The following is a 12957-nucleotide window of genomic DNA, read 5'->3' as shown; positions in this document are numbered from 1 at the left end:
TTTGCAAAAATTTCGTCCACAATAATTTGGTTAGGTCTCTATGGATACGTTTTAACCAATGAAAGTACAAACCACGTATGGTCTGTCCATACGAACCACACAAAAGACTTTAGGCAAGATAAATCGGCAACGGTAGTCTGGTTTGTCTGTTTAGGTTATCCACATTTTAAAAATTTTAGCACACTCTGATTCAAGGTTCTGAAAGAACAGGTTAATACACTTCTGAGTTGATCACGAAGGCGGTGACACACGAATTTTATTGAACAGACTCATTACAGATTGTTCGAATGACAACTTGATAAAAACATTTTTTTATAACAAAAAGCATCTATTTGTCAACATTTGTGGGCCACTCGAGAGGTGGCATGGTGGCGCTGTCTTTTTTAAACATGTCTGGGTGTCCATGTAATTTACCTCTCGAGTGTAACTCTATGTCTTAACCTGTTCTTTCAGAACCTTGCTCTGATTAAGAATTTATGAAGGTCGCGCTATAATTTAAAAAATGTAGATAGCCAAAACAGACTACCGTTGCCGATTTATCTCGCCTAATGTCAAAAATCTCGCGATGTGTTGATCTCGCATTTTGTGTTCCGTACCCGTCTTATATCAGTATATAAATTCTTTGGAAACGCACAACAACCAAATCAAAGACAGAGTTGTGTTTGGTCAACTCGCTTTATTATAGAAGAATGCGTATATAGTATAGTATAAATGACAATATATCGTTCGGAAAAACCTGACATTTCATAACCAAAAATCATGGCAAAATATGTCGTATTTCAGTTGTCCGGTGCTCAAAATTTATTGTTTAGTTCACTGGTTCATCGATTCATCAAAAATTCAAATTCTGAATCATATTTACGGCGTGAATTACCTTCCCAACAACCTTTTTTCATACTCTTATAAATGAAGGTTCTGACATACAACTAGCACCAAAATTTTAACGGTTCAATGGTTGGGTTGTGATGAAAGTTCATGGTTTGACCGGCGAAACTGATCACCAGCGCCAATGTGAACATTTTCTTTTTGATTTTTCACTTCAACGATCTATTGAAATTGAGATATAGACCAATTTTCAACGGATACTACATGCCTGAAACATAAATAGTTTCACAAATTGTGTATTTACTAAGCGTCATAGACCTGAAATGTCATTCTTCTTCTTCTTCTTAACATGGCGAAAAACACAACCCATTTTATCCATATACATTTTCTAGAACACAGCAAATTCTTATCTAAGTCGATGAAGGAGCCAGAAAATGTTGATGTCAACGTCTTCGTTATCAACTCAAGATTTGATATAACCATGTTCGATGTACAGTTCTGTTAGAACGTTGAGATAAATCAAGGTTCTGAAAGATCAGGTTAGACCGTTAAGACACTTTTGAGTTGATCGCGAAGGTGGTGACACACAAATTTTATGGAATAGACTCATTACAGATAAAGTATAAAAACACTGAAGGTACCGCAAACCCTCAGGGAATGGCAAAAAATACGGATCCCGACTTTCGGCTGAATATAAACAAAGTGAATTTTACTCCATTTTACTTGTGTCCAACGTTATGAAAATTATTTTTTGCGGATCTGCGCTACCTTCAGTGTTTATATACTTTGATTACAGATTGTTTGAAATGTCAACTTGATAAAAACTTTTTTTTTTCTTCAAGTTGACATTTCAAACAATCTGTAATGATTGTGTTCAACAAAATGTATTTATTTGTCAAAATGTGTTTGTCATCCGACTTCGTGGGTGTCTTAACCTGTTCTTTCAGAACCTTGGAGATAAATACCAATTTTCGTTTTAAAACAAACCGCCAATCCGTACAGCGTTTATTAACTCCACACATAAAAACATTACACAACCCTGCTGACATTGCAGAATCAAATTCACTCATTCGTAACAAAGCAAACTTTCATAGTAAAACAAATCGAAAACACATACAAAAAAAAGTTATAAATGGCTGACAATACGTTTCATATGTGAAGTGCACAGTAATTTTTTTAAAAATAAAATTTGCTTCAACAAAATAGAATGGATCCAAACTATCATAACGCGACGAAGGCAGTGAATCGCATTAAATCCCTCTATCCAAATGTGAACGAAAATGCGACACCCTTGCCACGATCGTGGAGCTCCAAAGATAAGTGTACATCTATTGGATTGACCCAAAATAATTTACGTGTTCATTACAAAGGTATTTTTAATTTTAAAATGACTGACATTTATGAATTAATTCCTTTTGCGTAATTGTTAACATCGCATGAGTTTGGCCTTTTAATTGCGTCTTTTTGCCATGAAATGAGTTTTTGCGATTTAAATGATAATCGCATCCAATGCTGTTGAAATGTAAAAAAGAAGTGCGTAAATTGGAAAAGGTAGCCATATCAGCTGATTGGCTGTCATTTTGTACACAGCTGCGAAAGCTATATATCCATTTCGACAGTGGAAAAATTGCTTCACCACACAAAAAAAAAAAAAACAGTCGACCCATGTCGCAATGTAAATAAATAAGTCATGAATGTTGTTTATTTTTCGGGTCTCATTGATTTTTACTTTAATCATTCAACAATGTCTGACTTGAAACACATTATGCATAAAGTGTGTATCGTCCAACCCCTTTACGTGTGGTATATGATAACGATTGTATTACATTTCTTAAACAATTAAAATGAAAATGGTTTTTAGAACCTGTTGAGCATTAAGTTTTGTAAGTTGAATCGTTTTTTTTTCTCGTCTGTATTTACCAGTCTCAATTGATTTTTTTTTTTTCGTAGTTCGACCAATTTTTTCTATTTATTTTTGTCGTCGTTCGAATTGTCTCTTAGTCATTACCAATATTATATTTACACGAACATGAACTCACATTAAAAAAAGAAAGAAAAAAATCAAAACAAAGGATTCAGAATTTGTCGTTCTTTGTATAATATTAAAAGAAATTCGTCGTATAACATTAGTGTCAATAAACTTTAATTCGCTATTGGCTCGACTAAAAGAAAACACCGAGACTGAAATCTTGATAAAGGAATTGCTGATTCAGTTTTGTGTGTGTTTGTGTGCATATATGGTAGATATTATAACGCAGTCAAATAATCCTTTTGCTGCATCAAATGTCGATGTTTTTATCAATATAGAATTTAAGTTCACACATTGGCGACATTGTTTTTCGTGTGTAATTTGACGGATGGACATTATCTTAACTTTTTAATAACAAAAGTGAGCGAATGATAAGACGATAAATTGCGTATGATTAACTCATTTATTACTAATTGGCACTGCAGAAACAATTATGTTTAGTGATTGACAATCACTGATTGTTGTCGGGATTTAAAAGCTGTGCTTATTCATTTTTCAATTATTTCTCAAGAAATCTCTAAAAAAACGTGTATAGCACACGACTGACAGTCTAATCAATTTTCTACGCTACTTGCCAGTTCTACTCGTTTCTCATTCCAAAATGTGTAAGACAAAAAAGAATAAAGAGAGGAAAATGTTTTGAAATCTATCCCATGAGTGCCCCTTGAAACTACTTGATAAATGTCTTGGACTTTGTAAAATAAATTTTAGATCGAATCTCCACTTACATATGTGCTGGTGATAAGCATCAATTGTATTTTGATTTTCATCTTTCAATTGTTAAGAGAAGAGGCGTATTTGTATGTGGGAGGTTGCTTACAACAATTTTTTTTTAAATTCAAAGTTAATTTCATTAAACAACCATTGCGACCATGCAAGTGTTAATAATGACACATACCAGATCTTCATTTTACTGTCAAAATGAACAGTGGTTCACTATGAAGCTTTTAAGCTGTGTCAAGACATCGACTAAAATCTCGTATTTTTCGTAATAATGCTGGTGCGACCCATTAACTCTTTAAGGTAACATCACTATGGCCAAATTTATACAACGTTTGTCAGTTCATGAGTTTAGTAATCAATGTTGTTATTGACAGAGATCCGATTTTCCCGATCGCTCACTCCATTTCTAATCTCATCGAATGATACTTAACCTTTGACTTTTACGTGCAGTTGTTCATGAGAGTGAAAGCGAAGATAGATTATGAAGTCTTGCAACTTCCCATGAAACATATTAATAGTTTCAGTCATTCTCCTCCGGAACCAATGACCGAGCCAATGACATTTTTGAGGAATACTAAGATTTTATTCAATTCATTTTGTCGTTACAGTTAAAACCTTTCTTATCAAGAAGTAATTACCATATAAAGCACTGAATAGTGTTACTCAAACTCCCGCAATCCCCTGGACATTATCAGAAAATCTCCATTGTTCCGCGTCTCAAATTCAGATCTTCATTTTCACTCGTTATTTTCTAGAAAACATTGTTTGAATCTACCATACTACTCCACTCCCTCGCCTCATTTTTGGGTCAACTAAACTCTTGCGATAATCAACTCAAATGTTACACTAACCGATTCGAAAAACATTTTTTCTGTGACTTGTATTTTTGAGCACCTGCCGGGGCTATTGTTGATTTCGACAATCACACATCACAGAAAATCCAATTCGGTTTCGAAAGGTATCAGTACCAAATGACGAATGAAATTTAAAAATGCGTGTCGAGCCACACAACTTGAAAATACGATAATTTGATTTGCTGCCAGGCCTTCATTTGTCTTTTAAAATTTAAGGCGTCATTTGGGACCAGTACCTTCATTTTGACACGAATTTGGAGTTTCCACGGCCTATCATCGTTAATTGTTATTTGTTAACCGAGGGGAGAAAAGAGGAAACTCCAACAAGAGCGACAATTTCGCACGAAGTGTGCGAAGTGTGTGCGTAAATAACTATTGTTTTAAGCACTAACGGCTTTGAAAGTTGTTAGACCAATGTTTTCCATATCGGCTAGTATCATAATACGTCGTATAGATTTCAAGGCATGGCCTTATGAGGGACTCAAAGTGACGAGGGGCACTGGTTCATCCCTAATCTTCTTGATTGTGGTTAAAAATGACAACTATTTCCGATCCAATTTTCGTTAACCATTTTTGAGTTAACCGAGCAATGATTCCCAAAAAGATGTCGTAACAAACATAAACGTAAACTGGATGCCGACGGGATTTAATGACTAATTTACTGACTAATTCAGTCAGTTTAATATTCATACTTTCGTTTCATCCTTTGTCGCTTAAATATCCGTACCACTAGATTTATAAGGGTTCTTATTTGTAAATCGGCCTTCCGTTCATATATTTTGTTCTGTATTGTAATTGTAACGACTGTAAAAATTGGGAACAATCTGAAAAACTTATTTCTAAACTCACTGATTTACAAAACGTTAACGACAGAAAGTTTATTCCACCTTTTTCAAGCCTTGATTAATTGTTATCCACCCCGGCTATCCTTGTCTTTGATCGCTACAATACGACATTTGAATGGATTCCGAGCAATGGATTTTTTTTATGTAATGGTTTTGCGTCACCATAATTCTCATTCACGGACAAACGAATTTATTTTATACAAAGAAAAAAGCTTTCTTTATTTTAGCAATTAAACAAAACCGAATTCAAAATGTTAACTAAATGCTGACCTCTTCCCCCCCATTGCACACACCATGTGCAAACAATTAATTATTTTCTAAATGAACATAAATTCCCTTTACTTAATTGATTCAGCCATTACATTAAATTTCTCTACGACAGGGTCGGGAAAATCACATAACGATGCAGCATCTGTTAGAACAAATCATCCAATACCTGCAGCTTGTGGCTTATATTACTTTGAAGTGAAAATTATTTCGAAGGGACGAGATGGTTACATGGGCATTGGATTAACGTCCAGTTCTTTCAAAATGAACCGCTTACCAGGTATAGAATTCATTGCAATATAGTGTGCACAATGTGCAGTACATGTATCGTTAAATTGAATTTGTTTCTTTCTCTACCAAGGCTGGGATAAACAATCATATGGATACCATGGTGACGATGGTCATTCGTTTAGTTCTTCGGGTAATGGACAGCCGTATGGACCTACATTCACAACCGGCGATATAATTGGCTGTGGTGTGAATTTGGTTGACAATACCTGCTTCTATACGAAAAACGGTCATCAACTTGGTACAGCGTTCAAGGATCTGCCAGTATGTTTGATTTGATTGAAATCACAAAATGAAACTGAGAACGATTGTGATCCGATATGGTTGCGTTTTCAGTCACAACTTTATCCAACCGTTGGCCTACAAACACCAGGCGAAATAGTTGACGCAAATTTTGGACAAGAACCGTTTAAGTTCGACATTGAAGATATGATGAATGAATTGCGCGCATCAACCAGGGCTTCCATATTCGATTTCCCATTGCCACAGAATCAGGGCGATTGGACTGCTACGCTACACAAGTAAATGAGATTTTGAATTTAGGCGGGGTGGAAATTTCCGGAAAATAAATTTCGTTTTGCCAATTTTCCAACTTAGAATGGTCTCTTCGTACTTGGTTCACCATGGATACAGTTCAACGGCTGAAACATTTGCTAAATCGACCGAACAGAATTTATGTGAAGAAATAGCGTCAGTGAAAAATCGACAAAGTGAGTGCAATTACTCCTGTCCCATCCCGTTCAACGATTTCATTGGCTCCTCTTTTCCAGAAATCATTAATTTAGTTATGTCGGGTCGAATGGGCTTAGCAATCGAACAAACATTACGCTTATATCCGGGCCTCTTGGAAAATAATCAAAATTTGCTGTTTATGCTGAAGTGCCGGCAATTCATCGAAATGGTCAACGGATCTGACTTTGATGTAATGAACGGGCAGCAACGATAGCTTCCATCCAACGTCAATGAGACTAAAATTGTCTAATGTTTACAGAACGGAACAGCACGCAGCAGTCCGGTACAAACATCAGTGATCCAGTCTACAAAAACATACACAAATTGCATACAACACAATGACGCTTTAATAACGGATTCAGCTTACTGTGACAATCAAGAAATCAACAAAACATTACACTTAAAGTAAGACCGCTGGCATTCTGACCGCAGGCTGACCCGGATTCGAACTGATTCGAACTCTGCTCTCATTTTCAGTAACAGTAACTCAAACTACGCAACATCAAATATCACAGAGCCAAATAGAAATACCGACATTCAATTAAATAATCAAATCAATGCTGTGATCAACGACAGCGATTACCTAAACGATGTGGAGATGGAGAACGGACACATCAGTAATGGTAAGTGGAATGAACGGCCGCTCAAAAGTCTTGTGTGTTTTATGTGGGTTTGCGGGTTGAATTGACGTTTTTTTCCATGTCTAGGAAACGGTCACAAAAATGGGGTCTCAGATAGCAAGACACATTTGATCGACGTTGATGAGGATATGGGTATGTAAATGTTTTAGTTTTGTTGTTGGTGGTGTTGTAGATGGGTTGTTCATTTGAAAACTGCCTTTGAATGAGTCCCAGATTCAATTAACTCTATTCCACCAGCTTGGTAGTGTCTAACAAGTCTGATAATTTGCTCCTAAAACAGTGAGAATTGTAATGAATCATTGCACCTTACTTGCAGCGAGATATGTTAGAGATGAACTTGGTAAAAAGCCCGACTCGAACCGCACCCGATTTACTTTTCACCTGGTTCTCGGATTTCATTTTTTTTTTTTTCATTTGTATCCTCTCACTACAGTCAAAGGCAGTGAAATTTCAGCATGAATTTGGTTCAAATTTTTTTTCAGCGGATCCACACAATCAAACCTTTTTATTCTTCTTTAGATGTGTCAAAATGCTACACTCACGCGCGTGGCAATTGTAAAACCGTATAAAGACGTCTAAACAGTTTTGATTGCTTGTGTGAATCAGCTGAAAGACAGCTGAAGCAATGTCATACTGAAATTTCACTGTCTTTGACTGTAATTTATTTATAAAATAATTATCACTCCAGGGTTGTGCTTTTGTATCCTTCGACCTACGAGCTCTCGGGTTTTTCGTAAAATTTCGTCCCGTTCATCTCTTTCTTGCATCTAACATCTTACTCGTTATACTTGTCGGTCACTGAACTGAACCTGGTAAAGCTCACATATAGGTCACACTGCAAGTTGAATGATGTCCCTTTATGTCGTGCAAAACTTTATTTGTTATTTGTTAACTGTCTGTCGTGTTACTTGTTCGCCGAGTGACAAAGAAAAGTGGGAAATTGTATTTCGAGAGTGTTGTCACCCGAGAAATAATTTATTGTTTACCAAGACAAAAAAAATGGAGATTCCATCAATCGCGAGGTTTTGCGGTCAGAGCGGAGCAAGTTGAAAACTCCTATTTTCTTTCAGAGGTGAACACAACGTTTTTCATATGTGTGATTAGCCGTTTTTCGCCACGATACAAAAACATTAATTCGTTACACAATTAAAAACAAGAACAAAGGTGACAGTTTGGTGGAGAAAAATTATATTTTCTTCACTGAAAAAAAAATGTCATCAGACAAAACGACCTTTTGACACATCTCACATAAATGGTCACAACGCAGGCGAGAAAATAGCCATTCACGGTGGGGCTGAACGAACTTTAAATAAACAAGTCGACTTCCATCTCGGTTCTTTTCATAGCTGAGTTGGGGGAGGCGTGTACTACCCAACGGCACATGTTGCAGGCGCAACCGCTGAGCCGTTTCTGAGAACTAGGAATATCGTCGCCTGGCTCCGCGGAAGTGTTTGAAACTTCCTTTTCCTTTTCAATGACCCTAAATTTGCTGGTAGCCCGACCTCGATGTAAAATCTTTATCATAAATAGTTCTTGCTGAGAATCATACATGGCATATTTGGTATCATTGGAAAGCTTAGACTTCAGGCTACCTGTTACAAGGTATGTCGTGTTGAAATATTCCAACCGGCAAGGCATGGGAGTAGCCAAAGTTCAACAAGGGTAGCAAAAAAGTGACTTTTCTGAAAATGTACTAAAAGAGACCATTTTCAAAAAAAATTTATTGCCATTCGAAAGAGCACATTAACCTTGTCTAGAAACGCTATTAAAGTGCTGGATCGGGAACTTCGTCGAGGAGGCATCACCCCTTGAAGAGGTGGAATTTTCGACTTTTAGCTTCTATTGCTCTGCAACCAAATGACCGAGAGTAATAATTTTTACATGGTTGTTCTTAGAATTTGTCCCTCTACCGATTCCAGTTTCAAACACTGGTCCAGCAACTTCCGCGGAGCCAGGCGACGATATTCCTAGTTCTCAGAAACGGCTCAGCGGTTGCGCCTGCAACATGTGCCGTTGGATAGTACACGCCTTCCCCAACTTAGCTATGAAAAGAACCGAGATGGAAGTCGACATGTTTATTTAAAGTTCGTTTAGCCCCACCGTGCATTCTCTCACCTCAGTGAACTTCAGGACTCTCAAAATGCAATTTCAAACTTTTTCATGCTTTGTGAATAAATTTTAGAATTTGTATCTGTTGTGCATTGTAGATCTTAGGCACTTTCGTGTGTGACCCCTCACTTCGATCGGGCTACAACTCGCGAAATTCTAATTGCCTAAAATCTACCGTCCACCACAAATACTTAACAGAGAAATGTTAAGTTGGTCTCACATGTTCCTTCTATCTCGCCACATGCGTACCAACTTAACATTTCTCTGATTCGTAAATAACTATTTTTCCACTTGTCGAACAATTAACTATTTCACATGCGGGGTATGATTTACCTTATTTTCTTCCCTCAATAGGCCATGAGAAAATTGTGTTTGGTTGAAGATTAGGCGAATGACATTTCTAGTGAGAAATTTGCAGCACTTTCTCTTCCGTGGGGAGAAAATAGAACTTATCTCACTCGAACTGTCACTTTGTTTATGTTTTCAAAAATGACATGGTGAATTGATATTTAGTATTTAGTACGGTGCATAAACGATTCCAATCTCTCTTTATACGAACAAGTATTTTGTTTCGTGGAGAAAAACGGTAAACCACACCTCGCACATTTGAAAAACGTTGCGTTATCCTCTAGGAGAAAATAGGAAACTCCATCTCGAGCGAAACTACGACTCTCGCTTCGCTCTAACCACAAACATCGCACTTGTTGGAATTTCCTATTTTCTCCCCTCTGTAAACAAATACAGTGTGCGACTCAAAAATAAGTAACTCATTTTGTTTCAGCTGTTTTTTAGTAGATCCACTCATCCAAAAAAACCATTTTTTACCTAACAAAATGAATAACTTATTTCAGACTTATTATATATTGAAGTTTCAGCGGCGGGTAGGAAATGTAAATGACTATTTTCTCGCCTGCGCTGTGAAATAAAAATAAATCCTAACTAATGCTGAAAGGCCTTTTTAGCGAATTCGAATCCAGAACTCTTGTTGGCAACCTCTCATTCGGTAACAAAGCCTTTCAGCATGCGTTATGAACTTATTCCATAACCAGTGACTTAAATCGAACATTGATTTTTCAACCAAATTTAATTTCAATATCCATCCACACAGACATCGACGAAACGGCTAGTAAGAAAGCGAGTAGTAAATCGGGCGTAGAACGTATGCTAGAATTCGGTAAAGAATTATTTCTACTTAGTCAAAGGTTGGAACACGACAGTGGAATCAACGAAAGTAACCAAAAAATGTTAGAGGTTCGTAGAGATTATCTCTTCTACTTTCTATATAAATCAAATTTAACGATCTGATCAATTCACTATAGGACGCATTTAGCTTACTCGCTTATTCGAATCCATGGTCGAGTCCGTTGGGTTGGCAATTGTGTGCGTCCCGTCGAGAATCAATATGTGCTGCCCTTAATTCTGCCATATTAGGTAAATGACAGTTGAATTAACAGGGTGAATCAAATCATTTTTTTTTAAATTCTCAAATTCTAGAATCAATGAGTTATTCATGGCGACCACCAATCGAAATTTGTTTAGCCCATGCGTGCCAGTTGTTACAGTTGATGGCGAATTCGTCGTTAGGTTCATGTGCATTCGCTACGATAGAAGATATACTCCAATCGCAGTGACTAACACCATTGTTGCTTATTAAATCATTTAATTTGAAATTTTCCTAAATTTAAGTGCGATCCTCAAATATGAATTTTTTTTTTGTTTTTTAATTTTATTCTCTCTCTGTCTCGGTTCATCATTTTATTTTATTTTTTAGTTTAGAGAATTTAGAGTGAATAAACATTCAAAATATAATCAGTGAAATCGTTTAAGAATGTGAAATGAATATAATCTACAAACAAAAGCATAATAAAATGTAAATAAACTTTTTTTATTTGAATTTTCCCGCCATTATTTGTTTTTAATGATTTTTGTTCGGAATTATTCTTAAATTTTTTATTTAAAATTTTGATATAGAACAAGAATTAACATTAAAACAGAGGCATCATATAAATAAAATGTTAAAACAAACACAGAAGCAATTCGAAAATCATTGATGATTTAACCTTAACACATAATTGTTCTACTACTAAAGAAATTGGATTATAATTTGAAGTATAAATAAAAAGCCAACAAATTTAACCAATAAAACGTTTCATTCATTAAAAAAAAACCAAACAAACAAAGAGAACAATTAATTGAATTTAATAAAAAGAAGAAAAAAATGAAATTCATTACGGTATGTGATGACACGCGGGGCACTCAATAATGAAAAAATGAAAAAAACAAAATGCTAATAAATTTAAATGTGAATTGTAGTAGCTTTTAAGAAGTCTCTTTTTAATAGATGTTAAATAATCGAATTAAATAAGTTTTTTCCTCTCTCTCTCCCTTCTTCTCTTTCCTTTCACTGTTTCATATTATTGCAAAAAATAATACGCAAAATATTGACCTTTTAGAAACGGCAAGCGATTCGCGACTTAATCATTGATTTCAGTTAATTTTTGTTTGAAATTATCTGTTGATGTTATACTGATTTGCATTCGTAAGAACTACCAATGTCATTCGTAAGCCTGTTGTTCTCCATTTCTCTGATTTCTTATATTTCGAATGCCATCTTAAGTCCAGTACATTTACGGGTAATTCCAGCTAATTTGTGAATTTTCGAAATATTTTCACCAAATGAAAACCGATTTCGGTAAACTTTTTTTTCCTTGAAAGCTGTTGACCAGACGCGTCGTTTAAGCCCATATTAAGTCGGTTGCCTAAAATCTCGGGAAGATACCACCATAAAAGTGTATGCTTGTTTTTAACGAATTTTTTGAAAATTTTAGTTTATTTCACGAAACCGAAACCGATTTCACTTAAAAAAATATTTTGCTGAAAGTTATTGACAGGACGCGTAGTTTGACACCAATATGAGGTCATTGGCATAACGTCTCGTTCAGATATGACCAAAAAGTGTTTGTTTGTATTCGACTTTCCAAGATATTCTCAATAAATCTCAAATGATTTCTGTGTAAACTTGTTTCCCTATACAAACGAGCGCTATAATTCCACAATTGCACCAAGTGACACGAAATTAAATTTTTAGAAGATTTTTGGTTCATTCTGCTTCGAAGTAAGATCAAATTACCTCGACCAGAACGTTGTCAAAATTACATATTTTTCAAATCGAAGATCGGTGTCATTCGGAAGCTGCAGTATATGACTTCACGAGAAAAATAACTTTGGCTCGATCAGTAGGTAAAATCAGCTTCCCAGTGGTGATAAGTGTCATCCTCAAATTTTGACTCGTCGAGGTTATCTCGAAAAAAATATATTTTTAAACGGTTTTGAGCCAAAGCAATATTTTTTGTGGGACAACAACCACCAATTTCGAAAAAAAATTCTGGCTATTAATGACCACCGGAAAATATCACTTTTATTGACATATCTCCCACAAGCTACCAACCATATTGGGCTTAAACTGCGCATCTTGACCATAGCTTTCAGGGGAAAAAAAGTTAACAGAAATCAGTTTACATTTGGTGAAAATATTTCGAAAAGTCACAAACGTGTTACGCAACTAACCGCCGACTTCTTCGAACACACAAGTCATTCGCAGGCTAAAAATTCCAATTCTTGTTGGCATGAAAGCACTGGGTCTC

At 35.8% G+C, this 12957-nt stretch overlaps 1 protein-coding gene across 2 annotated transcripts; it reads left to right on the top strand.

Moving 5' to 3' along the window:
• The first annotated feature begins 1894 nt into the window (after nt 1-1894).
• Nucleotides 1895-11675, top strand: LOC119069021 (ran-binding protein 9). 2 transcript variants are annotated; one of them, XM_037172896.1, is made up of 12 exons: nt 1895-2195; nt 5659-5823; nt 5905-6095; nt 6168-6352; nt 6429-6541; nt 6602-6753; nt 6823-6968; nt 7041-7186; nt 7271-7336; nt 10422-10564; nt 10633-10744; nt 10808-11449. In XM_037172896.1, the coding sequence occupies exons 1-12, from the start codon at nt 2033-2035 to the stop codon at nt 10942-10944; spliced, it is 1719 nt and encodes a 572-aa protein (XP_037028791.1). In that variant the 5' UTR covers nt 1895-2032; the 3' UTR covers nt 10945-11449. The 2 variants fall into 2 exon arrangements, with proteins under 2 accessions (XP_037028791.1, XP_037028795.1); XM_037172900.1 differs by lacking the exon at nt 7271-7336 and having other exon boundaries at nt 10808-11675.
• Nucleotides 11676-12957: the final 1282 nt, after the last annotated feature.

This window comes from Bradysia coprophila, chromosome II, assembly GCF_014529535.1.
Source record: "Bradysia coprophila strain Holo2 chromosome II, BU_Bcop_v1, whole genome shotgun sequence".
Taxonomy (NCBI): Eukaryota; Metazoa; Arthropoda; class Insecta; order Diptera; family Sciaridae; genus Bradysia; species Bradysia coprophila.
Note: the sequence above shows the minus strand (reverse complement) of the source record. Positions and strands in the feature narration are given on the sequence as shown.

What these genes read in the sequence shown, in the direction of transcription:
- LOC119069021 (XM_037172896.1), top strand. Translation starts at nt 2,033, where the DNA reads ATGGATCCAAACTATCATAACGCGACGAAGGCAGTGAATCGCATTAAA. An exon ending in TTTACGTGTTCATTACAAAG is followed by an intron (nt 2,196 to 5,658) that starts GTATTTTTAATT and finishes TCTCTACGACAG; the next exon opens with GGTCGGGAAAATCACATAAC. An exon ending in GTCAGTGAAAAATCGACAAA is followed by an intron (nt 6,542 to 6,601) that starts GTGAGTGCAATT and finishes CCTCTTTTCCAG; the next exon opens with AAATCATTAATTTAGTTATG.